This window comes from Engystomops pustulosus, chromosome 6, assembly GCF_040894005.1.
Source record: "Engystomops pustulosus chromosome 6, aEngPut4.maternal, whole genome shotgun sequence".
In the NCBI taxonomy this organism is placed as follows: Eukaryota; Metazoa; Chordata; class Amphibia; order Anura; family Leptodactylidae; genus Engystomops; species Engystomops pustulosus.
The window spans coordinates 179,755,857-179,780,486 of NC_092416.1; the positions used below are offsets into that span (position 1 = coordinate 179,755,857).

The 24,630-nt window shown below is 42.7% G+C and overlaps 2 protein-coding genes across 9 annotated transcripts in view; one reads left to right on the forward strand and one right to left on the reverse strand.

Moving 5' to 3' along the window:
- The window catches only part of NTN1 (netrin 1), a 249,596-nt gene that overhangs the window by 20,562 nt on the left and 204,404 nt on the right, over window positions 1-24,630 (forward strand). The gene's annotated exons all lie outside the window — the stretch shown is intronic.
- PIK3R6 (phosphoinositide-3-kinase regulatory subunit 6) overlaps window positions 1-24,630 on the reverse strand; it is a 56,036-nt gene that overhangs the window by 14,980 nt on the left and 16,426 nt on the right. Inside the window, exons 1-8 of one of the 6 annotated variants that reach the window (XM_072112618.1) lie at window positions 9,799-10,034; window positions 7,308-7,424; window positions 7,009-7,135; window positions 4,826-4,912; window positions 3,514-3,605; window positions 963-1,031; window positions 732-864; window positions 316-385 (exon numbers count right to left, since the gene is read on the reverse strand). In XM_072112618.1, coding sequence (XP_071968719.1) covers window positions 316-385; window positions 732-864; window positions 963-1,031; window positions 3,514-3,605; window positions 4,826-4,912; window positions 7,009-7,021 — 464 coding nt within the window. In that variant the 5' untranslated portion in view covers window positions 7,022-7,135; window positions 7,308-7,424; window positions 9,799-10,034. Of the gene's footprint in view, window positions 1-315; window positions 386-731; window positions 865-962; window positions 1,032-3,513; window positions 3,606-4,825; window positions 4,913-7,008; window positions 7,136-7,307; window positions 7,653-9,798; window positions 10,035-12,501; window positions 12,612-20,220; window positions 20,446-24,630 lie in introns of those variants that run through there. The other 5 variants (XM_072112615.1, XM_072112616.1, XM_072112620.1 and 2 more) reach the window with 5 other exon arrangements.

Consider the following 24,630-nt stretch of genomic DNA (forward strand, 5'->3'; position numbering starts at 1 on the left):
GACCTCCACAGATCATGAGAACAAGGGGTCCGATGGAACCTCAGTTGGACACCTCGTCGCTCCCTGATATTAATAGAGCAGAATGGTCATGCACGGCCGTCGCTCCCGGAGAGTAATGGGGCAGAACGTCATGTGCGACCATCTGCTCCTTTAATCTCTGGGAGCAACGAGTGGTCCAACTTAAGTACCTGGGACCCCATCGGAGCCCTCATGGGGGGGTCTCATCACTGAGTTAGGCCCTGTCCTGTGGACTTGGTTCATGGGAAAACCCTTTTAAATATACAATATATTATAAAGAAGTAAAAGTTGACTTACTTGTCTTGGTGGTGATTGACATCCCTCTGGAGGTTTTGCTCCAAAATCACCATCCTTTGATATGAAAAACCTGGAAAGCATCCAAACTAATATTTAATATGTTTAGTTGTATATCTGAAACACCGTACTCCTTTATAATATTCTCAGTTGCAGCTGGTAGAATCAGTAGTAAGACACTTAGTGGCTATCGGTAACTTGATATTATCACTAATATGCCCATTAGTAGCTGTAATGTGGGGAAATATCATATCTGTAATGTCTGTCCATGAGTAAATATATCTAGTTTTTGCTCATTATTAGCTGTATCGTCAGGTGAGATGGTAGCAGTAATGTCCATCAATACCACATTAATAGCAGTAATGTGAAGATAACATCCGCTAATGTGACCATTTACAGATGGCAGAACTAATAGGTACCTGGAACTTTCTTTTCAGTCTTTAGTCTTTGCGCATAGTCCAGACCAATCGTACAATATGGTTTAGGTAAAGTGAGGATCTTTTTGCAGAAGACATAAACTCGCTCATACAGTTCATCAGAGATATATGCAGCCTAAAATAGAAGTACCATATAATGACCAGGGTCTTACAATCACTTTATGGAGAATATGTAGCAATAATGACATTATTATGAGTCCTCATTCATGTTACCTTTGTGATGGCGTACATCAGAGTGTGTAGTAAAGGGATAATATAATGGAGATTGTCCTCCTGTTCTGCCTGGATTTAGAGGAGAAAGATTGTATTATAAGCATTTTAAACATGATCAGATGTGTTTATTTCTATTCCAAAAATGTCTGTTTTTGCCTTATTCTATTGTTTGCATATTGTCTGCTTAGGTCCCCCCTGCAATGGGAGAGTTGGAGCAGAATTTGTGAAAGATAACCTAGGGTGCAGGTCTTCAAACGGCCGACCAAGCCACGATAAATCCACCAGACGAAATAGCAGCGAAGCAGCACGCCAAAAAAAGCGACGTTTCGCCCTCTCTATAATAATAATGGGGCAGATTTACTTGCCAGGTCCATTTGCGATCCAGCGAAGCGTTCTTCATCGAGGATTCAGGTCTTCCGGCGATTCACTAAGGTAGTGCGCCCGATGTCCACAAGGTGTCGCTGCTGCGCTGAAGTCCGCCGGGGTTCGCTGGAGTTCACCGTCCTATCTTGGGTGCAGGTAAGCGCGTGTCAAGTGACACAATCCGATCACGTGCGCCAAAAATCCGGGGCAATTTGGCGCAAATCGATAATTTTCGGGAAACCCTACGTAATTTTCAGGCCCTTCGTAAATGACCCCCATTGTCTTCATTATTACATTGCTTTTTTTGTCACAGTGGAATAGATACCGTAAATAATTTTTTATGGAGTACTGCTTCGTTGCTATTTCTTCTGGCAAACAATAGAGTAGGCACATCTAGTCTCAGTGTAATGACCTGGTCTGGCCACTACAGAGATACTGGCGCTGTCAGCTTCAAGTCCTGTTTTCTGTATATCTGCTTCAAGCAGCTAATCTGTAGGTGTTGGACCCCGAACAGTCTGATATTAAGGACACATTCAATTCTTATATAATCAGTATTTTTTTGCCACTTCGGACAATTAGAATCACTGTATGAACTAGACAAACCTCAGTGTTTGATATCTACAAGACAAGTGACAAGACGCCTAACAGATTTTTTTTTTTTTGTTCTCCAAAATAGAGACAATAGTCTTTATTATTATCGTATTGTCAAATGTCATCTGCCGGCTGCAGTCTGTGATACATTTAAATTGCCTTATTTAAATTCTTATTATTATTTCCTTGTTTTTCCATAAAGCTCTGTTCTATGTCATAAATATTAAGGAGATAAAATGCTCAATCCCTGTAGTGCATTTTTGGACCCACAAGTTATTGGGCTTCTTCTCTAGTTAGCCCCTGTAGTTTACTAACATGTATAGGCAAGCTAGAAAACAAGGCACCCAATAAAACCTATGAGCCCTGTAACTAGAAAAGGGGACCATATGAGAAGGTGACCTGTTACTAGGTGTATGCACCACATTTTTAAATTAATAGACTGTATACAAGTGCAAGATGATGTTTTTTTTGTGATTTTGGTAGCATGACTCTTCCTGTAATCTGCATCAAGAGTCATCAAAACTTCTAAGGATTGCTTGTGTCTGTAAGATGGTCTCGCTAAACTCCAAATTTGCGTCCAGCAAAAGAAATCATCTCTGTATGGTTATTGGGAAATTTTTGGCAGATATGCGTAGGGCGCCATTCTTATCTATGATTACTGGAGGAAATGTTAGTTTGGCACCATCAGAGTTAACTAGTATCTGGAAGTTACAGTATTGAGATTATAATTAGTATTTTCTTCTTCCTGTTTTTAAGCCTCCACCTTCTTAGTGACCAAAAGTCATTTGCACTGTCCCGTAAACTAACCTCAATGGGAGTTTTTCCTTCCACAAAGCTTTCAGGAAATGCTACGGTAGTAAGCTCACAAAGCCCAAAAGACGCCTCTGCATTTTACTGCATAAGTATCAGGATAGAATACATATTGTTTCATGTCTGTGTCACACATATGGTTCTCTTCACATCTACGTTGTTGGCTCTGTGCTATATTGGGTCACATATACGCTTCATATGTGACTGTAGGTAAAGTACCTAGCATTACTTTATCTTGCAGCCTGATTGCGAGACAAATCTTCAATTGTCTTGTTTTATGCAGGACATACAGTACATGGACTGATAGTGTGTGAGGATGAAGCCTGAGATGTCTGTGAAGTGCCTGGCAATTTTGGAGATAATGGCCCAGATTTATTAAAGCCCTTGCTCCAGTTTCCTGTCTGACTTTGCAAGTTCTTTTCTAAGCTTGCACATGTATTTAAGAAGTGTCCTAGACACAGACTGAACTATACACAGGCAAACTGCACAATGTACACACTGCACATAGTACACATTGCACTGGTTTTAGTAAGTGTTACCTCTACACCCCTCTCAGCGGGCACTGATGACCAGAGAAGCTGTGTAAAAATGTTTTACTTCTAGAATGGGATATTTTATTTTATTTATTTTTAATATTTGCATGCATCTCTTTACTGAGCAGAAGTTTGTGTTCATATAAAAATGCAACTTCATGCTGATGCTTATTCAGCATACGGCTCCCTATTCCCATTTCTATAGCATATTCTATGAAGGATTTAGGAAATGTTACTCTATTAAACATTCATACCTTCTCCAACTCTTTAATCAGAACTCCAACCATAATATTTCCGCTGTTTGGGTTGCGATCCAAGCTCTTGTGCAGCGTCCATCTCACCATTCCTGTCACAGAACAGTACCAAGTGTTATAAGAGAGAGAGCCCATGTTTTTGTAAGATTTTTGGCCTATTACTTTTTTTTTTTTTCAGACAACTTTTTAAACTTACATCCAACTCATTTCAAACGTACATTATGAGTGACTCCAGTGGATAGTCCTTTTTGGATCACAAGCAACGGAACCAGATGATGAACATATTGGGGCAGATTTACTTACCCGGCCCATTCGCGATCCAGCGGCGCGTTCTCTGTGGTGGATTCGGGTCCAGCCGGGATTCATTAAGGTAGTTCCTCCGACGTCCACCAGGTGGCGCTGCTGCGCTGAAGTTCCCCGGAACGCACTGGAGTTCACCGAGCCGGGCTGAGTGAAGGTAAGTGCAAGCTCTGCAACACATTTTTTTAAAAAAATGCGGCAGTTTTTCTGAATCCGTTGGGTTTTCGTTTGGCCACGCCCCCCGATTTCCATCACGTGCATGCCAGCGCCGATGCGCCACAATCCGATCGGGTGCGCCAAAATCCCGGGGCAATTCAGGGGAAATCGGCGCAAATCGGAAATATTCGGGTAACACGTCGGGAAAACGCGAATCGGGCCCTTAGTAAATGCCCCCCAATGTGGTCCATAATTCATGCTCTATACATCCTAAATTATTTAAGACACCAATATATAGGATTACATTCTAGAGCCTGGGATTATTGTCAGCCTATGTAGGCTCACATCCTTTCACTTTCTGTACCTACCCTCTATTGACTAGCAGGACTATAACTGAGCCATTATTAGGATCTACAGGGGGGAAATATGAAGAACTTTCATACTGTATTTTGGCAGAGGAACAACTTTAAAGGAAAGAGCCAGTTTTATTCTAAAAACACTTTGGCAATGTTCACACTATTCTCTATGGGAGCCAGAAAAGGGGCACCTGATGACAGGTTCCCTTTAATTTCAAACAGTTGACAGGTTTTAGAGAAATATAAGTTAGAATTTTGGGTCCAGCAACTTGTACATCCATCAGATCATTGGGGGCTCTTTAATCGTCTATCACATAACCAGGAAATTGCTTTTTGACAAGTGGTGTACTCCCTTAAGAACAAGCAAATGTAATTATTGCATCTTTAGGAAACAAAATATTACTGTTGTAAGGTGCTGGAGATTTAGTTTTTATTCATTTTACTATTTGTTTGCCTCTTGCACATAATTCTGCACCTCTCTACATAAAGCCCTAGTTTACCTGGGTCAGACTGTTGTGTTGGTTGTTGAATATCAAGACCTCGGAGAATCGCTTGAACCTTTTGATAAACCATATCTGCCTCGGTCGCTGAGGGTGACAAGATAAATATCATTGTACTGTTCTCAGTTAGTTAGTTACCACTTTGGAATGGTGATACTATTTCTGAGTGGGTTAGTGTAGAACAAAGTAACCCAACCACTCACTAATGAGTTAATAAAAAAAACTAGATTTTCTTTAGGAGTGAAATTAAAGGGATTGTCCACTTTCAGCAAATAATTCATATAGCTTGTGTAAGAAAAAGTTATATAATTTTCCAATATACTTTATGTATTGATTCCTCACTGTTTTCTAAATCTCTGCTATAGAAAGCTTGCATGTTTACTTCAAATGAATAGAAATTTGTATATGGTCCATGTGATGGACACGCAGGTGCAGGAACTGTTTGTATCACACGGCTCTGATGACTCTCTGTGATACTAACGGACCTGCACCTGCGTGTCCATCACTTTCTATAGCAATACAGCAAGCAGAAATAATTAAAGGAACTATATTGAAAAATTGTTTAACTCTTCTCTACACAAACCATATAAATGATTTGCCGAAAGGGGCCGCTCTCTTTAAATCAGGGGTCCCCAAACTACGGCCCGCGGGCCACATGCGGCCCCCGTCGCATCGGACCGCAGACTTCGGCAGTTGGGCAGGGGCCTCCGTCCTTCCGGACAGGAAGCTCCTGCCAGCCACAGTATAGTGCTCGATGCGGTCGGAATCGGCCGCTCGAGCACTATTACTGCAGGTGGAGCGATGTGGCCGGAAGACAACCCCGGCGCACATCGCTCCTTGAACCTGCATGCGCGGCCGCGTGATGACGTCATCACGCGGCCGCGCACCTTTTCCTGTCCGACAGCCGCACGAAGAAAGAGGACGCGGGAGCCAGAGGTAAGTATAGCATTTTTTAATAGAAGTTAAAACATTGTGCCGGCTGGGGGCCCTAATAATGAAACAATTCATGGTGGGTGGGGGGTCATATAACTAATGGTGGGTGGGGGGGAACATAAAATAATTAATGGTGAGCGGGGGGGGGGGGGCATATAAAATAACTAATGGTTGGTGGGGAGGGGGCATATAAAATAACTAATGGTTGGTGGGGAGGGGGCATATAAAATAACTAATGGTTGGTGGGGAGGGGGCATATAAAATAACTAATGGTTGGTGGGGAGGGGGCATATAAAATAACTAATGGTTGGTGGGGAGGGGGCATATAAAATAACTAATGGTTGGTGGGGAGGGGGCATATAAAATAACTAATGGTTGGTGGGGAGGGGGCATATAAAATAACTAATGGTGGGTGGGGGGGCACATAAAATAACTAATGGTGGGTGGGGGGGCATATAAAATAACTAATGGTGGGTGGGGGGGCATATAAAATAACTAATGGTGGGTGGGGGGGGCATATAAAATAACTAATGGTGGGTGGGGGGGCACATAAAATAACTAATGGTGGGTGGGGGGGCACATAAAATAACTAATGGTGGGTGGGGGGGCACATAAAATAACTAATGGTGGGTGGGGGGGCACATAAAATAACTAATGGTGGAGGGGCAGCATAGGAAATAATTAATTTTAAGGGACAGTCCAGTAATTAATAGGGGGGGGGCAGCATATTTAATAATTTATTGACCCAATTAATTAATTCATTGGGCCAATATATAAAATAGTTCACAAGGGGGTGCAGCATATTAAATAATTAATTGGGGGGGGGGGGGCAGTGTATTACAGATGCGGTCACATGTACCGCTTTTTATCCGGCCCTCCAACGGTCTGAGAGAGACAATGAACGGCCCCCTATGTAAAAAGTTTGGGGACCCCTGCTTTAAATAGTAAAATTGGGAAGTGGTAGGCACAATAAAATGATTTGTACAGAAATACAAAGCTGTATCTGATATCAACCAATATCCACGGGGGGACTTTAGTGTTCAGGTTTTTTTTTTTAAACCCTATCATCACGCTGATATTATATGGTTTGTTAATGATCACACGAGTAGAGCTAGAACTTTGCTACCGCTATGGTTATCTCAGGAAGCAGCTTGTACAACTGGTGAGAAAGCGGCATCTCTGACAGTATGTGTGATAGCTGGTAGGTTACCCCGTTTGCTCCCAGCATCAGGTGATACAGTCTATATTACCTGAGAGGTCCATAGAGAAGGCATTTATTGGCCAGTGGTTTGTGATGAATGGTCGGTGTCCCGCGATGTCATTCACGTCTTTTCTGTCCCTCTGAAAGGCTCAGAAGTTTGTGTTTTCAGTAGGAGTCTGCATACAAAAAGAGATAATGGGTTACCAATCATTCAGGTACTGCAACATCTGGACCACCAGTTAGGACTCCACCTTGGTCTCGGCTCCCCATGATTGTGGGCAACATAACCATTTTACCCAAGCTAGTAAAATGTTATTACATTTATTTCATCAGCTTTTATCTTATGACCTTTGTATAATCCTGGGTCACAGTCGGCGTCTCAGTCTTGTTTCGTTACAGTCTGTCTCTGAATTTCCAAGCATGGTATTGAACGTAACCTCAGCATCCGCTCACGATAAGTGATACCTTCAGGGAGGAGACCACAGAGGAAGCAGCATTTGTCATTTTTAGTTATCTTCACGTTCAGTTTAGATACTTTACCCCAGTGTATAAAGCAAAACTCCACATGAAATCCCTGTCCAGGACCCCGGGCCGTCATATATACTGCTAGAGTGACAACTCTACTGTATTGAAAAGACTTCAGCCAAGGCTTTTGACATAGGAAGCTCTCACAAACAATACTAGGCTGCCGGAAAGCAAATATCGTCCCTAACATTGTGCCAAGAAAAGAAAACTTTTGATCAAAGGCGTTGGGGGGGGGGGGTACTGGGGGGTCATGAAGGTTTTTTTCTTTTTGCTTTTCTGCTGAAAAACAATTCATCCACTAAAGATATCCCAATAAGTGCTGTAGGTTCCTGTTATTCAGCTAAAAATATACAACTGCGCGTAAAGGCGAGTTTGTACAGGAACTCGGTGCTAAACACGTTACGCCAAGGTTTACGCTGGAAATACGAAGTTACAATAATGATCCTTTCTCGTTACTGAAATAAAAGATTGAATTAATATTGAATTCTCATTTCTGGTCAGGTTAGGGGCCCGGAAAGTTGTGAAAGGGAAGTATAAACTTTTGTAAGAGGCGCACTATCTTCCTTCATGTATAATGTGGAAGTGCTTTACTTGGGGAGTAGTGTAAATGATGTAAATATTAGTGATCTGAAAGTAAGGATGGGGATAAGGAGATAACAACTCTCTGATATTTTAGATATCTTTTAGATTTAGTGACACAACACATTGCTAATAAAACTGTCCTTTTTATATACAGCCCCAATGCTGACCTGTGTCTACGTGGTAACAGACTACAAAGAAGGCAGCATGGTGGCTGAGTGGTTAGCACTACAGCCTTGCAGCGCTGGGGTCCTGGGTTCAAGTCCCATCCAGGTCAACTGCAAAGAGTTTGTATGTTCTCTCCGTGTTTGCGTGGGTTTCCTCCGAGTCCTCCGGTTTCCTCCCACCCTCTAATACATACTGGTAGGGTGATTAGATTGTGAGCCCCATGGGGACAGGGACTGATGTGACAAGCTCTGTGCAGCGCTGTGTAATCTGTGTGCGCTATATAAATAAAGGAATTATTATTATTATTATTATTGTGTGTAGTTGTCTAGTCCTGGTCTAGCTCTGATACATTTAGGAAAGAAAGTTTCTAATCTTTAATTGACTATGGAACCTTCTATCAGGGGAAGTTGCCGCGGTGAAGCATTTTTCCACTGCATATTACCAGCTCAACATCATTACGCTTGTTTTCTCTTGGTTTGGTTTGTTTTCCACTATAGGAAATACAATCCTCGTGTCGCAGGTTATCATAGCGATACCACTCGGAGATGGCATGACAATCTAGTAGAACGCCTTGGCGCTATAGGTTCTAAAGTGGGCATGGAAAATAAAAAACTTCTCAGGGGGCATTCACACGTGATATTAAAACGCATGCGTCAGAATTCATGCGTTTTAGACACCTGTTTCCACGTTCCTATGCTGTTGGCTGCTTTGAAGCAGCGAAACACGTGGTAAAATGAAACAACATGCGTCTAAAACACGTGTCATAACGGCACATGTGATCGCACCCTTAACTTTACACTTCCTATTGCTTGGCTCAGTTTCTGGCTAAATATTAGATTGCTAAACTTTGTACATGGGATTGCAACTTAGGCCACACCTACTTGTCTCCTTAGTCAAAGCCTTTCTAAAGAAGTTACACCCACTTGTCATGCTTGTTATAAAAGTGTCTGTTTTAAACTCTTCCTATATGTGGATTTTTTTTTTTTTTTTTTTTTGCCAAATGGTGCAACTAAACTTTGGCACATTGTACTTTGTATATCACAAGGTTTACCTATAAACTATAACTATATCAGAATGTCCTTTTAAAGTAATAAGGAAACCCACGCCAGCAGCCACAGTAACCCTGATACAACTAAAATAGCATATGGGCGGCATCTATCCTCCGCCGTAGTCTCCATCCCACCTCCACTGTATACACTGTATACCTCACAGGTAGCGTCCTCTCCTGTCTATTCATCATTTAGCTCACATTTATTATACTTTTTTTTGGTCTTATGTTATATATGTCCACCATGTCATATCATTATGCAGTTGTTTTGGAGTGACATAGGTCTGCATAAGAGCTGTGGACACAAAAACAGTAAACCCACACAACAATGGATTCAGGTATATAGCTCACACAAGTATAATATCATTCTGCAAGTAAAGGGTTCAATTGCAACAAAGCTTTCTACGTTGCAGAACTTCCTGTGAAGCTGCAAAACATCCTTTCCCATCCCCCCCGTAACATGAACTTGACCCTAGGTATCCTGAAACATTTATAGACAAGCTGTCACATCTTACTTACACGATAAGCCCACTTCACAGCCTACCAACCTCGCAAACCACTCAGTAACCGAGATAGAATGGATAATAAATCTACGACCAAGGGGTTTTCCTTCAGTTTAGCCGCTTCTAGTACCGGGAGATCCTCAATTTTCTTGCGTTTAAGTCTGAAAGCCTCAGATCTGTGGTTGATGAGAAATTTAAGTTCCCTTATCTTCTGCACAATAAGATCATCGCTATAAGGCCGGTCACAAGATTTGCAACAAGTGGGAGGCAACTCAACCGCCGCTAGCTAAAAATAACTGCAACCAACAAAGAAAAAAGACAGCGAAAAAAACAAACACCTGCAAAGTGAAGTGTTAATTCCCACACCGTAGCCTATAATTACAGGTTACTACTGTAGGACTGTTATATGAAGAGTTGAGAAGCGAGAGACTAAATTGACAAGTGGTACTATTCCCTGAATGGCCCATTTTTGTTACCGTAGTTTTCCAATATAGTGATATTACTTTATGCTGAGATATGGCTCTTTTCTTTGCTATCACTCTATACTACAGCCTCTTCCCCAATAGTAAAGGGGTTAAAATTCTACAAGTCCAGCAATTGTGAACAAAGGCGCCCTTGAATTTGGTACCAGGCGCTGCTCTCCTATTGTCTGGGATTGAATCTCAGCCCAAAGCAAAAGGTTTGGTAAATCCGTGCTGGTGTTTCTTGTTTCTTTCTTCTTGTATTTTGATGGATGGCACTATTTTAGATAAATCCATGTAGCTGACATTTACCTGCATCAAAGTTGGTGCATGGATCAGATATTGGGATTATGGTAACTCAATGTCATATTATTTTATTTACCAGGACATTTTTTAAAGGGCATCTACCGCCAGGATGAAGGACTGTATGCAAATGAGCCTGAGGGGCTCCAGGCTCCTTTGGTGTTAATGGAGCCTGGAGCCCCTCGGGCTAGTTTGTGTACAGTCTTTCATCCTGGTGGTATTTTCCTTTAAAAATAAGCAAAAAATGTTTTACTCTAAACTAGCAATTTAACAAGTCAACGTTCACCCACTAACATGTACAATGTCGACCAGCCCATTTTAAGCCAGATATTAAGTCACAACTTATCTACAGCAAGTTGTTTAGGAATTCTGCTGAAGTTGTGACTTCTGAGTTCATATTCCATTGAAACGATTAAAACCCCCAGGAGGAGGAGCTGCAATTAACCTTAGCTGACCGTATGGGTGTAGCTAATAATGGGGAAGTGTTCTTATGCCATATCCTATAATCCCCAAGATTGTAATGTCATACAAACAAGGACAACGATGGAGAACAAACACCTGCTGTAACAAACATTGTGCAGAGCGATAGAACAGCAGAGAAGTACAATTTAGAGGAAGTGACAATTATTACAAATTGTTATTGTATTATATGGGAATCGTATAGTTATCTTGATGGGGGGAGTTGTCTATATTCATTTTTACAGTACCATTCCATGACCAATTATAGGCAGAATAATATAATAAGATTTAGTCCCTCAGTTCAAATACAATTTTCCCTCTGTTCTCCCACCTGTATATATGTCACCCTCTGCATACCTTTCATACCTTTTGCCCTTACTCTTCTCTGATTAAAATAGACTCCTCTTGATTTTAAGATTTCACCTTTCTGCTTTCCTACTTTTGCACAGCATCATATGAACAGCGACAAGACCATGTCAGCTTGTTCAGAGTCCAACTATATTCTCCACACCTTAAGTATACAGTTAGGGAGGCTGAGCCATGAGCCCTTATTTATAACTCTGTAACATGAAGTTATTTAAAGGGATCCTGTAACCACATTTTTCACCAATACAGTTAGTGGCAGATTCCCATAGAGCCCTAGTTACTAACTGAGACCCTTCTTTTAGCTAAAAATTGTTCCCCTCTCATATGTTCCCATATATTCAATGTTATAATTTAACCTGGTATCCAAGGATGTCTATAGCAAGTTGAAGTGGGTGTGGCCTCCTCAGGCTGAATCCAGCAGCTCCTCCCCATGCTTTGTTTTCATGCAGCAGCAATGTCATGATACCAGGGGAACATAATCGCAGGTCCTTTAGCCTCCCAACATTCCGGAACTGTACACCAAGCATATATCTCATGACATCAAAGCATATCATATTGCATGAAATCACAGCAGTCTGCACGGAGGGGAGTAAAATCCATGCAGGCATGCTGTGGTTTTTTATGTGGTCATATATGTGCATGGGGTACAGTTTGCTAATGTTGAGAGACTAAAGGACCTGTAATAATGTCAACATAGTCACATGACATTAGGTCATTCCGCTGACTCTATAGATACCTTGATACCAGGCAAGTTTCTAACTCAGGCCACCGGAGATCTGCACTAAGGAACTTTCCCAATGGGATATAAAGAGAAAATGCAAGAATGAGACAGATGAGAGACGGACACATGCACATGGACAGGGGGACGTTTAGTTCTTAGTAGTTTTCTTCCAGTAAAGTAACAGATTTAATACTGGATAATACACAAAACTGTAGGGCTCAGACTGGAGGAAGAGGTGTAGTGCAGGTGGAAGGAAATTGTAGTATCAAAATTTAGAGAAGTGTAACTCGCTGTATGATATGGTGGGCGACTTGCGTGGGAGTCGTGATCTGGTAACAAAGGTGGGTGGCATGGATGGAAAAGTCTGTAGGTGCAGAAGGACATATTAGTAAATATTATCACATCCTACCTGAAGCCTCCAGATACCAGATCTTCCCAGCCATGAGCTCCGATTCACAATGAATCCAAACACAAGGAGCCAAGGCAGAGCTCAGCATCTGGGCTGCGGCTGAGTCACGGAATAATAAGCGGCTTGTCTACTGTTACATGCTGGATAAAGGACTTTTGAAAACCTTAATAAGAGGGATTGTCTTCTCAAGGAGCATCTCAAGCTGTGCCGGGCCGGGACAATGATGCAGAGGGGTGGGGGTGCACATTCCCTTGCACGCTGCTATATTATCTAATAATATTTAACTGTTTCACCACAGCGGGTAAAGCCGCTATCTAGTCCTGTGATCTCCTCTCTAGCTGAACCTCTCCGGCAGAGATTAAAAAGTTCTCACATCTAATGGAATATTTAAAGGTTTTTCCAAAAATCAATACAGTGTGGGTTCACACTGATGAAATATTCAGGGATGTGTTAACTAGAGTCATCTCTAAGCAAGGGTCAATGTGGAAGCATTTAAAGGGGTTGCATCGAATTAAGCATTTATGCACAGAATACGGGATAAATATAGGGCAGCGCGGTGGCTCAGTGGTCAGCATTACAACCTTGCAGCGCTGGGGACCTGGGTTCAAGTTCCAGAGTCAACATCTGCAACAAGTTTGTATGTTCTCTCCATGTTTGCGTGGGTTTCCTCCGGGTCCTCCAGTTTCCGCCCACACTCCAAAACATACTGGTAGGGTGATTAGATTGTGAGCCCCATTGGGGACAGGTACTGATTTGGCAAGCTCTGTGCAGCGCTGTGTAACCTTTGTGCGCTATATACATAAAGGAATTATTATTATTATTATATAAGGATTTGGCAGAACCAGGGATTACAAGCCTTGAGACCCGCTCCATACCAGCAGGACTTTGGGGCAGAGCTATATACTGTGCTGCATTGACTTCTTTTGGACTTTCAAACCACAGAAGTCCCACTAATTTGAAGCAGGTCAGGATACTTGGGGGATTTAATCGCAGGGGGTCTTGGCCGTCAGACTCTCATGATATCTTTCCCCTCTGTCCTGTGGATGAATGTCACATGGCCTCTAAATGATAAAGAAGAGACTGATATTTGCAGTTGGGTTTATTTGATTATTACTATTGTACTGTATAAAGATATCATGTTTGCAAAGTCTTCGGCTATTCTTCGACTATAGTCGGGAGACTATTGATTAGATGTTAAAGTAAACCTTTCACCATGAAAATGCAGTGAAATCTGGATATGGTATGTTATAGATAATGCGAAGCTGAGCAACAATATATAGAGTATATACATTGTAACAAAAGATTATTATATCCATTTATATCTTGAGGGGGGAAGAGGTTAATACTGGCAACCCCCAGTATTATGGAGGACGCACTGCGTTATTGTCCTTGTAAAAGACGATGGTCTGTTTTTCGAGGTGTGTTGTTGTAATAATTGTCAGAATGTTTAGTAGTATTGGTCAAACACTAAGGGGGAATTCACTGCTCCTAGGTCAGTTTTCTGATGTGAAATAATTGCAAATTCTTGCAGTGTGCCCATGTGGGCGTAGTGGGTGCAGATGCTGGGTGAGTTGGCGTGGACAGGCCGTTCCTGCCCTGTGCCTTTCTACTTGTAAAATATCTCTGAACTTTTGTTCGCAGGTTTTTACACCACTTCAGGCCTGGCGTAGTTTTGCACGGTGACAGCGCCGCCCAAAGGATGCTTCAAGAACCCCCCACCTCTTGCCGCCGTGTGCCAGCGTATGATAAATTACCACCTAAATGTCTGTTTCAGTAGATACTAATAGGAGAGAACATCAATATAAACATCAATATCGATTCAATATAGCAATGTGTGATACATTGTTGCACATCAGCGTGGTCTTGCCCATTTGAGCAGTAATCCATTGTTCAGAACTATTACAGAAATATTTCAGTAGTCGAAAGAGACCGCAGCACAAGATTGTTCTAATCTCAGGAAATCCAGATGATGTTCTGTAATGATAATAATAATCAGGAGGGTTTAACTGTGAATGGAGATGTTCTTGTTTGTACGTAGAAACCTCGGAGCTCATTGAACGGAAGTTTCTACTCAATGTAAGAATTTACAATTCTCACTATAAGAAATTCCTCTAAAGAATTCTAGGAAGTTGTTGACATTAAACAAGTCTTTCTGACGTCCTCCTCCTAGTCTCCTTCTAACAAACAAGGCAAGTTTTAAGTAGTTTTATCCTTCATAGAAAGAGCTATAGTAAAGTGTTTTGTCTCTTTTTTTTTTTTCTACCGATATAAGTACAAGATCTGTTATTTCCGATGGACACTGCCTTCCTAATCACACAACACTGTGGGGGTCATTTGCTAAGGGCCTGATTCGCGTTTTCCCGTCGTGTTACCTGAATATTTCCGATTTGCGCCGATTTCCCCTGAATTGCCCCGGGATTTTGGCGCACGCGATCGGATTGTGGCGCATCGGCGCTGGCATGCACGCGACGGGGCGTGCAGAACGAAAAAAAGAAAATCTGTTGCGGAGCTTGCACTTACCTTCACTCAGCCCGGCTCGGTGAACTCCAGCGTGTTCCAATGCTTTTCAGCGCAGCAGCGCCACCTGGTGGACGGTGTGGGAACTAGCTTAATGAATCCCGGCCGGACCCGAATCCAGCGCAGAGAACGCGCCGCTGGATCGCGAATGGACCGGGTAAGTAAATCTGCCCCAATGTGGCTATTGCTACATAGCAATTGATATAGCATAGATATAGCTATATCCGTGATGCTGTGATAGAAAAGAGTTTGCCAAATATAGTGTTAATGTAACCAAAGAATAGGTCCTAAATATTAGATTGGTTGGGGTACATCAAACAGCACCCCTACAGATCAACTATTGCTGCATAGAGAATGGAGAAGAGAGCAGACAGCTCAGTTCTTTGTGTAGTGGTCATTACAGGTAACTGCATATCAGATCCCATTTATGGAAGCCACGCTGTAGTGCTTTAGTTTAGCCTCTCCTGTCCCAGAAACCTCTTTAGGGAGGCATTGCAGTGCCTATCTATATCGGGTAAATAATGGACCCTCTGAGGTTATATCCAATTCCCCAAGCCCTTGTGAAATGTCTCTATAAGATCATGGAGTGTGTGGATAGTGGATAAGTTTCTATTGTTGCACAACCCCTTTAAAGTGTCATTGAGGAGGACAGCAGAAGCCAGAAATCAAAAGCGATCCCCATTGTGATGTCTCACATTAATATTACAGTCAGGAGAAGGTCTTGGTGGCTCAGAAATAGATACAATATAAACAAAGGACATTGTAGAAACACGTTAAGGCGTCACATAGGTTTAGATATACCACAGAATATATGTCTCCTCTCTGTGCACAATGCAAGGAACTATAAATTGTGATGGAAACAGGAGTCTGGTCAACAAAAGTGCAAGTAAGAAATATCGTGACCCAGTTTTATCACTGACAACAGAAAGGTCACAGCCCTCGGCAAACAAAGCTTCCAAGTACTGCGGAAATTGACCTAAATTTTTAACCACTACCTGACCTGCAGTTTACATAATAGGCAGCAATAAAAGCAGACAATTGCTTCTTTGTCTCTTTGTTTTGATTATTTTTTTAGAGTTGTGATGTTTTGGGGGATGAAGCAGAATCTCTACAAAATGGATACAAGTCAAAATGAATAATTCTGCCCCATTTTTAGGCTTTCTATTGATACATTCACTGTTTAGTAACCAGGATCAGGTTCGGAAGGTCTTGGTGAAATAGGCCATAATGTAATAGAAATGTGCAGAAGGGACCATCCTGTGTTATTCTTCATTGGCTTATTCATTATCAAAAATAGACTTCATCTTCACTAGCGCGTACACCCTCCTCCTAAGCCAGTGATGGCAAACCCTTTAGACGCCGAGTGCCCAAACTACATCCAAAACCCACATATTTTTCACAAAGTGCCGATGCGACAGTTTAAACAGTAACTTATTACTCCCTGCTCTGTCACATGTTTTAAATTGTATAGGCACCTTTGGACACCAATACAGTAGAAAGAAGGAGAAAAAACTTTGGTTATCATTTTAGCTTCCTTCTAGGGTTCTGGGCTGCCTGGGACTGCAAGAGGCCTTGAGTCCTGTCTGGCGGAGTCTGCGGTGGGGTGATGGCACAGGTGCCCATAGAGAGGGCTCTGAGTGCCACCTCTGGCACCCGTGCCATAGGTTCGCCACCACTGTCCTAAGCTTTACCAAGCCTAACGTCTGATGATTACAACCAGTGGCTAGCCTATCTCGACTTATGTAAAGCTAAAATCTGCAGAATATTGGATCCCAATCTGTGCATTCGGTGGTTTGTTAGAGGAGGGCCATTGCATCTAACAGAGCATAGATTAGTTTTATATAAGTGGATATTTAGGGGTGGTTAGAGCAAACTGGCTTATAGCTAAAAGTCAGCACTCACTATATTTGATCACTGTACATACACTAAGAATAAAGTGATACAAATTCAGACTGTTTCCCTTTGTTTAGGGCAGAATTAACAGGAATCCTTTGGTATATGTGACCAGGTAGGACCCTCCTCAGATTAGTGGCCTGTATTCAGATAAACATATGAAGACATATCTACCCCTAGCCTATCTTTATGGGTATGATGCTCCCACTCACCTAGAAAAGATACCACTTTCTTCCCTATCCATGAGGGAGAGATAGGAACTAAATAAAGAGAATTTAGAAAATCACAAGACTTAAAGTTTAGTCAAGAATTTTGCAGCACATATGGGTTTCCAGCAGAGCGGTGGAACATGGCACACAGTAGATTAGCCTTCATCTATGTATCAGCATGGCTTTGATGTACCGTATATACTCGATTATAAGCCGACCCGAGTATAAGCCGAGACCCCGCCCAGCCCCTGTAGAAGGAAAAAAAATAACACGGTACTCATCTTTCCGACGTCCCCCATAAGTCCTCTTCTGTCTCAGACAGAAGAGGACCTACGGGTGACGTTAGAAAGGAGAGTTTTGTCTTTATTTTTTTAGTTGACTCGAGTATAAGCCGAGTTAGGGTTTTTTGAGCACAAATTTTGTGCTGAAAAACTAGGCTTATACTCGAGTATATAAGGTATTTCCATCTTCTTACTATGATGCAACCATTGGTCATCCAAAAACAGGAAAGCATCCAACTTATTGTAGTTCACATAGGCCCATATAATGTATAGATCATATCATAGATGCCTATACATTGCCACGGGTGTTGGTGGTGAGTACCGTAATCCGGCTTCATGGTGGGGAAGAGCGTAGACTTCAATCTTGATATGGAGAAACCCTAGACACACTGATCCAGTCTTTTATCCAAAACCATTGGCTAAACGAAAATATTACTCATTTCATAAAGTTACTGTACAATCTAAAACAGGACTTTTACATTTTCCCATTATGGGGGTCATTTACTAAGGGCCCGAATCGCGTTTTTCCGACGGGTTATTCCGAAAATTTCCAATGTGCGCCGATTTTCCCTGAATTGCCCCGGGATCAGATTGTGGCGTATCGGCGCCGGCATGCACGTGACGGAAATTGGGGGGCGTGGCCGTATGAAAACCGGCCGCATTCGGAAAAACCGCCACATTTAAAAAAAAAAAAGAATTGTCGCTTGACACGCGCTTACCTGCACCCACGATAGGACGGTGAACTTCAGCGCAGCAGCGACACCTGGTGGACATCGGAGGAACTACCTTAGTTAATCGCTGGAAGACCCGAATCCTCCACAGAGAACGCACCGCTGGATCGCGAATGGACCGGGTAAGTAAATCTGCCCCACAGTGTTTTACAGATACAGATACCTTCATCTTATGTATCCATGTGGAGTGCTGTTTGGTAGAGAACCCACAGGAACCCTCATCTCATCAATAATATTAAAGGGGTTGGGCAAAATTCCAAATTTCACCAGGGTAAAAACAATGCCCATATAAGGTCACCACCTATAATGTACTTACCCTAGTAAACTTTGGATCAAGTGACCCACCTACAGCCATTTTCAGGACCTCACATGTCATTACTGAATGCATGCCTCCTCCCTCAACACCGCTCCCATGTCACTGACTAGAAGGTTGTGCTAAGGAGGAGGTGTGCATTAGCTGTAGTGAGCCCCCCTCACTTGCCAGATGTGTTGTGGGAAATACCAGAAGTCCCCAAATTGTCCTGGCAAAACGTCAAATTTTATCTGGGTAAGTACAATGTGGGTGATCTTTAAAGGAACACTCCAGGCAAAGTTGTTTCATTGAATTATTACTTGTGCAGGACTCCCGGTTCTAGTAAGTTCCTAGGAATACAATTAATATGAGCCATGCTCCCCCCTTCAGGCCCTGCCCAGTGTATTATTTAATACATTACCTTTGACTGGTGTCCCTTTAAGGGAATTGTATTTTCTTTGTTAAACTCTGGTAATTGTGGCCAGCCCTTTTAAGCTGGGAATGTACCATCACACAATCCTGATAAACCATTAACATTTAATCATAGATCTAGACACCATGACTGTGGTATCTTCTTATATTTGTTATACATGGCCTCCTTCCTTCTAAAATCAACTTTTAAAATGATTCTAATGAGACGGAAGGGATCGGGGGGGGGGGGGGGGGCGCCATGGATAACAAATATGAGAAGATACCACAGTCGTGGTGTCTGGATCTATGAGTAATGTCCATGGATTTTATTTGTAGATTTACTTTAAACTGGAAGCCACTGAAAATTCCCTCTGGATTACGTAGTTCCTTTCTGAATTCACCAGGTAATCTGTAGTGTGACAACCAGGGTCAGCTCCAGGTTTCAATAGGCCCTTGGGCGGCAGGGCCTCAGTGGGCCCTTTTGCAGTAAACTCACATGGCCGCATCAAAAATTCAGAAACTAAAATATTCTAATTATCCTTAGATAATTAGACAAACAGCCTCTTCATGGGTATTTTATATAAGCCCCCCTATGGATTCATTAGATACAGCCCCCTTCGCCCCATGGATTCCTTATGTACAGCATTATGTGGGCCCCCCCAGCAGCTCTGGGCCTTGGCAATTGCCCAGGTTGAACCAGTGCTGGCGCCGACCCTGGTGCCAGCTCCTATGTCTAGAAGTAGCCTGACATTGGGTAAGAATTTGCATGATGTTAGACGATCTAGTGGATCCTCAAATTCTCATAAACCTCATATAAATAAGCAAAGTAACAAAGATGCCGGTGCTGTGGCCAGAACTTCTTTTGCTACTGTCAGCTTACAACTCAGGATCTATTTAAAAGCCGCAGCCTCTTATTTTAGATGCATACATGATAATCACCAGTCCCGACCCAAATATTTACCAAGGGAGCAGTGGAGTGAAATTCCTAGTATAGTGCATGCCTTGTCCTGGAAGATGTGACCAATATACCTACACCTTCCAGCAGACCACTAGGACCATAAGCTCATTATTACAGTAATATGAATGATATTTTAGGGAAAGTCTTTAGGTTATTTGTCGTGTTCACTCCCCACCTGATGCTACTACTATCTGCAGTGTGTATGGTCAGTATGTAATAGACTCTAGAACACTATAGTTCCTAAATGTTTAACCTGACGTTGCTCACTCTTTATAAGCTAAGTGATACAATTAACTATTTTTCATAACTATTTTAACACATTAAACTTGCATCCCCCATGTAAAAATCAGAAGCCGGACATGACCCCCAAACGTCTCAAATGTCATCACTTTCCGTATGAGATTAGAAACCCTTTTATATCTCTCACCTGCTGCTGTCCGACACATCCTGCGCAGCCTGCGCCCAGCCTGGCACTTATCGTCACTACGAAAAACTTTTGTATTCTGGCAAAAACAGTCTGGAATGCGGAGACGTATAAAGAATGCAGGATTGTAGAAGTGTATCCACGCGCCGGCAGACGGCTGAGACACCGCGAGGAAGTATTACTGCTGCTTGTGAACGTCTGCAAGACGCCGAAGGCACAGGAAGGAAGAGGAGGGAAGCACAGAGGCCGATCACATGAAGAACTTAAAAATATCCACTCTGATGCATTAAAATAAAATAGAGGTGTTAGAAAGTACGGTAACCAATGGCTCTGAAGGAACCGTGGCTTTGCTCCTACTCACTTAAATAGTTGATCAATTACAGTACCCCCAATGGACAGAGCCAGGTGATCCTTGAAGAATCCAGGTGTTAGGGCCCCAATAATCTTATGCTGACCACCAATCCCCTTGATACTCAATATTGACAGGCTCCTAGCCTCCAAAAAAACCTTTAAATTAATAACAGCTGAATTGTGCAGTTCCCTTTAATTTACAAAAGTTGCATGAGAGTAGAAAATGATTTATCATTTGGGCCGCTATTGTCTATTGGATGTGTCTGGAATGTCATGAGATTGTATGCTTCAAAACAACCGGACACCTTATTTTTTTACTTTATTTTTAAATACAGGCGGTCCCCTACTTAAGAACATTAAGTTCTTAAGACTTACATACAACCCCTAGTTACAAACGGACCCCTGGATATTGGTAATTTATTGTACCTTAGTCCTAGGCTACAATAATCAGCCATAACAGATATCACAGGCGTCTGTAATGAAGCTTTAGTGTTAATATTGATTCTTATGACAACCCAACATTTTTAAAATCCAATTGTCACAGAGACCAAAAAAGTTCTGGCTGGGATTACAATGATAAAATCTACAAATTCAACTTAAGAACAAACCTACAAACCCTATCTTGTACGTAACCCAGGGACTGCCTGTATTCATATTAAAATTGGCTGTTCCATTGTTACATATGTATTCTATGGATAGTTCAGTGTATAGCAATGTGCACCTCCACCTAATGAGTGCTCCACATGTTCAGTCACTCTTCCACATCTCTGGATGGTGACTCTTTGTTTACCGCAGGGCAGCCAATAGAAATGGATTTTTGCCCTGTTTGTCGGGGAAGGAGCAGACCCTCTCCAGTGGTATAGCAGCAAAGCTGAGAGGACTCCCTTTATATAGAAAGTGAGAAGTGTATATATTGTGGGGGGAAAGAAACCGATTCAGTCCGATAATCAGCAGCAACAATAAGGAGAACACCTGGAAGAAATGATAAATGATATTTTTGTATTTTTTGTTATGTATGTTTTCAACTTATGGTTTTTGCTTATAGTATGGAAGTGATTCATAGGATGTGTAGCACAACTGACCTTTTTGTTTGAGAATCTAAATCCTCCTTTGGCACTAGGCTACTGCCTGTCATTCATGATACCAGACCTAGTTATGGACATTTGACTCCACCCTCGCATCTAGTGTTGATACATCCTACATAGACGTCTGCTTTTCCTATCTCGCCATGCCTCCAGGGAATAAAGGGTTCATACCACTGGTGGATATTTTTGTGAAAAGGCTCAAAAAAGTGCTGCTAACCTCACTATCTCTCTGCTGCTCCTGTTCCAAAGCCACCAGCTCCTTATTGGCTTCTTCCTCCTGGTCCCATCCTGACACACAAGAGGTGGCCTCCCTATTAACTCCAGTATGAGGTTCTAGACTCCCTGCTCATCCAATCACTGCTCACCTATTAGCTAACGATGGACTAAGTAGATGAGCCTAGGAAGTAGAGACCTGTAGTTATATGTTAAGCATCAGAAAAGGAGTAATGAGGTGAAGTTCCCACTCTAAACCACTTCACAAGTAAAACACGCCTACTGGAGAGCCCCTTTAAGACAAGGACCCTCGTAGATCCTGCAGTACAAATCCAGTCTTTTACCTGCTCCCATGAACAAGTCTTGTTTACACAGGATTTCATCACAGACATCAGTTCCTTAGCCACGACAAGTTAAAGCCTTTTATCGAGTCATTTATTTTGGATCAATTTCAAACCTTCATAAAAGACACCCATTGTCTCCCATCCGGAAGAAGCGCATGTCCGCAGTGCACACTGCTCCTATCCCGGGGCTGTTTTCTAAATAAGCCATGTATTCTTTTAGTGCAATGGAAGTCTGGATAATGATGAACTGTTGGGCACTTTGTGTGGGTTCCCATGTTAGTTGTGCCAACCCAAAACCTGTTGATGATTAGGAAATATGTGACTGTGATGCCGTGCGCTGAGGAATTATCCTAGCCCTAAACACTGTTTCACTTCCAACAGGCGTATCGTTTTTCCATCCTGATTACTCCATTACTAGACATACCATATAATAATATGGTATAGAAGCAGAGGCTGGATAAATACATACATACCTCTAGTAGTCCAGTTAACCTCTTGACTTTCCTGAAGATATTTTTATTTTACTATATTTCTATGATGGGATTTTCCCTGTATTGCAATGGTGTGGACCCAATGGGGCACATTTACTTACCTGTCCAATGCAGTTCACCGAGAGTTCCTTATCCGACAATAATGCACATCTGTCGCGATTCACTAAGATCGTGCGCCCCATAATCCTGCATGTGTCACTTCCCCGCTCTGACAGAGTTCACCATCTTTTTAGTGGTGCGTGTAAGGGCTTGGGCTTGCAACACAATTTGAAAGTTAAATCCCGCACTCGGTTCGAATTAGTCGGATCATCCAACGCCACACCCCCCAATTTGTGTTGCATGGAAGCCAACGCGGCAGCGCCACAAAAGGATGGCGTTCGCCAAATTCCTAGACACCTGTTAAATACCTGTCCAAGCTGTGCAATGCCCGAAAAAAGTTCAAAGTCCGACGAAAGTGATTAACGCAACCCTTAGTAAATGAGCCCCAATGTGTCACCAAACTGGTTTGACTTTTTGATGATCCTTAGGAAGTGGTCCTCTGGTTTTTACCCTTTAATCACCAGGTGACTCCCTCTTGGAGTAATGTTTGTAATGGTTCAACCGGCTGAGTAAAGAGACACTGGGGGTCATTTACTAAGGGCCCGATTCAAGTTTTTGCGACGGGTTAACCGAATATTTCCATTTTGCGCCAATTTTCCCTGTATTGCCCCAGGATTTCGGCGCACGCGATCGGATTGTGGCGCATCGGCGCTGGCATGCACGCGACGGAAATCGGGGGCGTGGCCATACGAAAACCCGACGGATTCGGAAAAAACGCCGCATTTAAAAAAAAAAAAAGTGTCGCTGGACACACGCTTACCTTCACTCAGCCCGGCTTGGTGAGATCAGTGCATTCCGAGGAACTTCAGCGCAGCAGCGACACCTGGTGGACGTCGGAGGAACTACCTTAGTGAATCGCCAGAAGACCTGAATCCACCGCAGAGAACGCGCCGCTGGATCGCGAATGGACCGGGTAAGTAAATCTGCCCCAGTGTTTTGTGGCATCTAGGTAGAGGCCAAGGTCAGGGTAGGTGATCTATGTGTGTAATCGCTAATCCAGGCAACAGGACAGATTCAAAGCCAAATGTCAAACATAGATAACTAGAGGATAGAAAGCATTTATGGGAATCAGAGAGGACTAGAAACCTAAATAGCTTATGCCATTTCCCATGGGGTACAGATGCCATATATAATCAGGGTTATAGGCTGTGGACAAATCTAATGTGCATGCACAGAAGTGACAACATTAGTAGCAGGAGATTGAACAATGGGGACTGTGACCATCGCAATGAGCAACATGCTGATGCCTTGGTACCAAAGGTAATTTCTTGTCTAGTAGAATGCAATGATCCAGCTATTGGGCGCCCTCACCATGGGCAGGTATGGATTGTTGCTAACTCCATCAACATGGGCTTTTCTGACAGATTTCTAAACTTCAGAGAACATTGGGGCTCATTTACTTACCCGGTCCTGTCGTGATCCAGTGGCGCGTTCTCCGACGAGGATTCGGGTCTTCCGGCGATCCACTAAGGTCGTGCGCCGATGTCCACCAGGTGTCGCTGCTGCACCGAGGTCCACCGGAGTTGACCATCCTATTCCTGGTGCATGTGAGTGTGTGTCAAGCGTCACTTTTTTTTTTTTAATAGCACGATCTTTCCAAATCCGTCGGGTTTTCCGACGGCCACGCCCCCGTTTTTCGTTGCATGCAAGCCGGCGCGGATGCGTCACAATCTGATCGCGTGCGCCAAAAACCCGGGGGAATTTGGCGCAAAACGGTAAAATTCTGAAAACCCAGCGGAAAAACGCGACCCTTAGTAAATGTGCCCCAATATGCTCTTTGCTGCGTACAATGGGGCTTATTTACTAAGGGTCGTGCTGCTCATTTTTGTC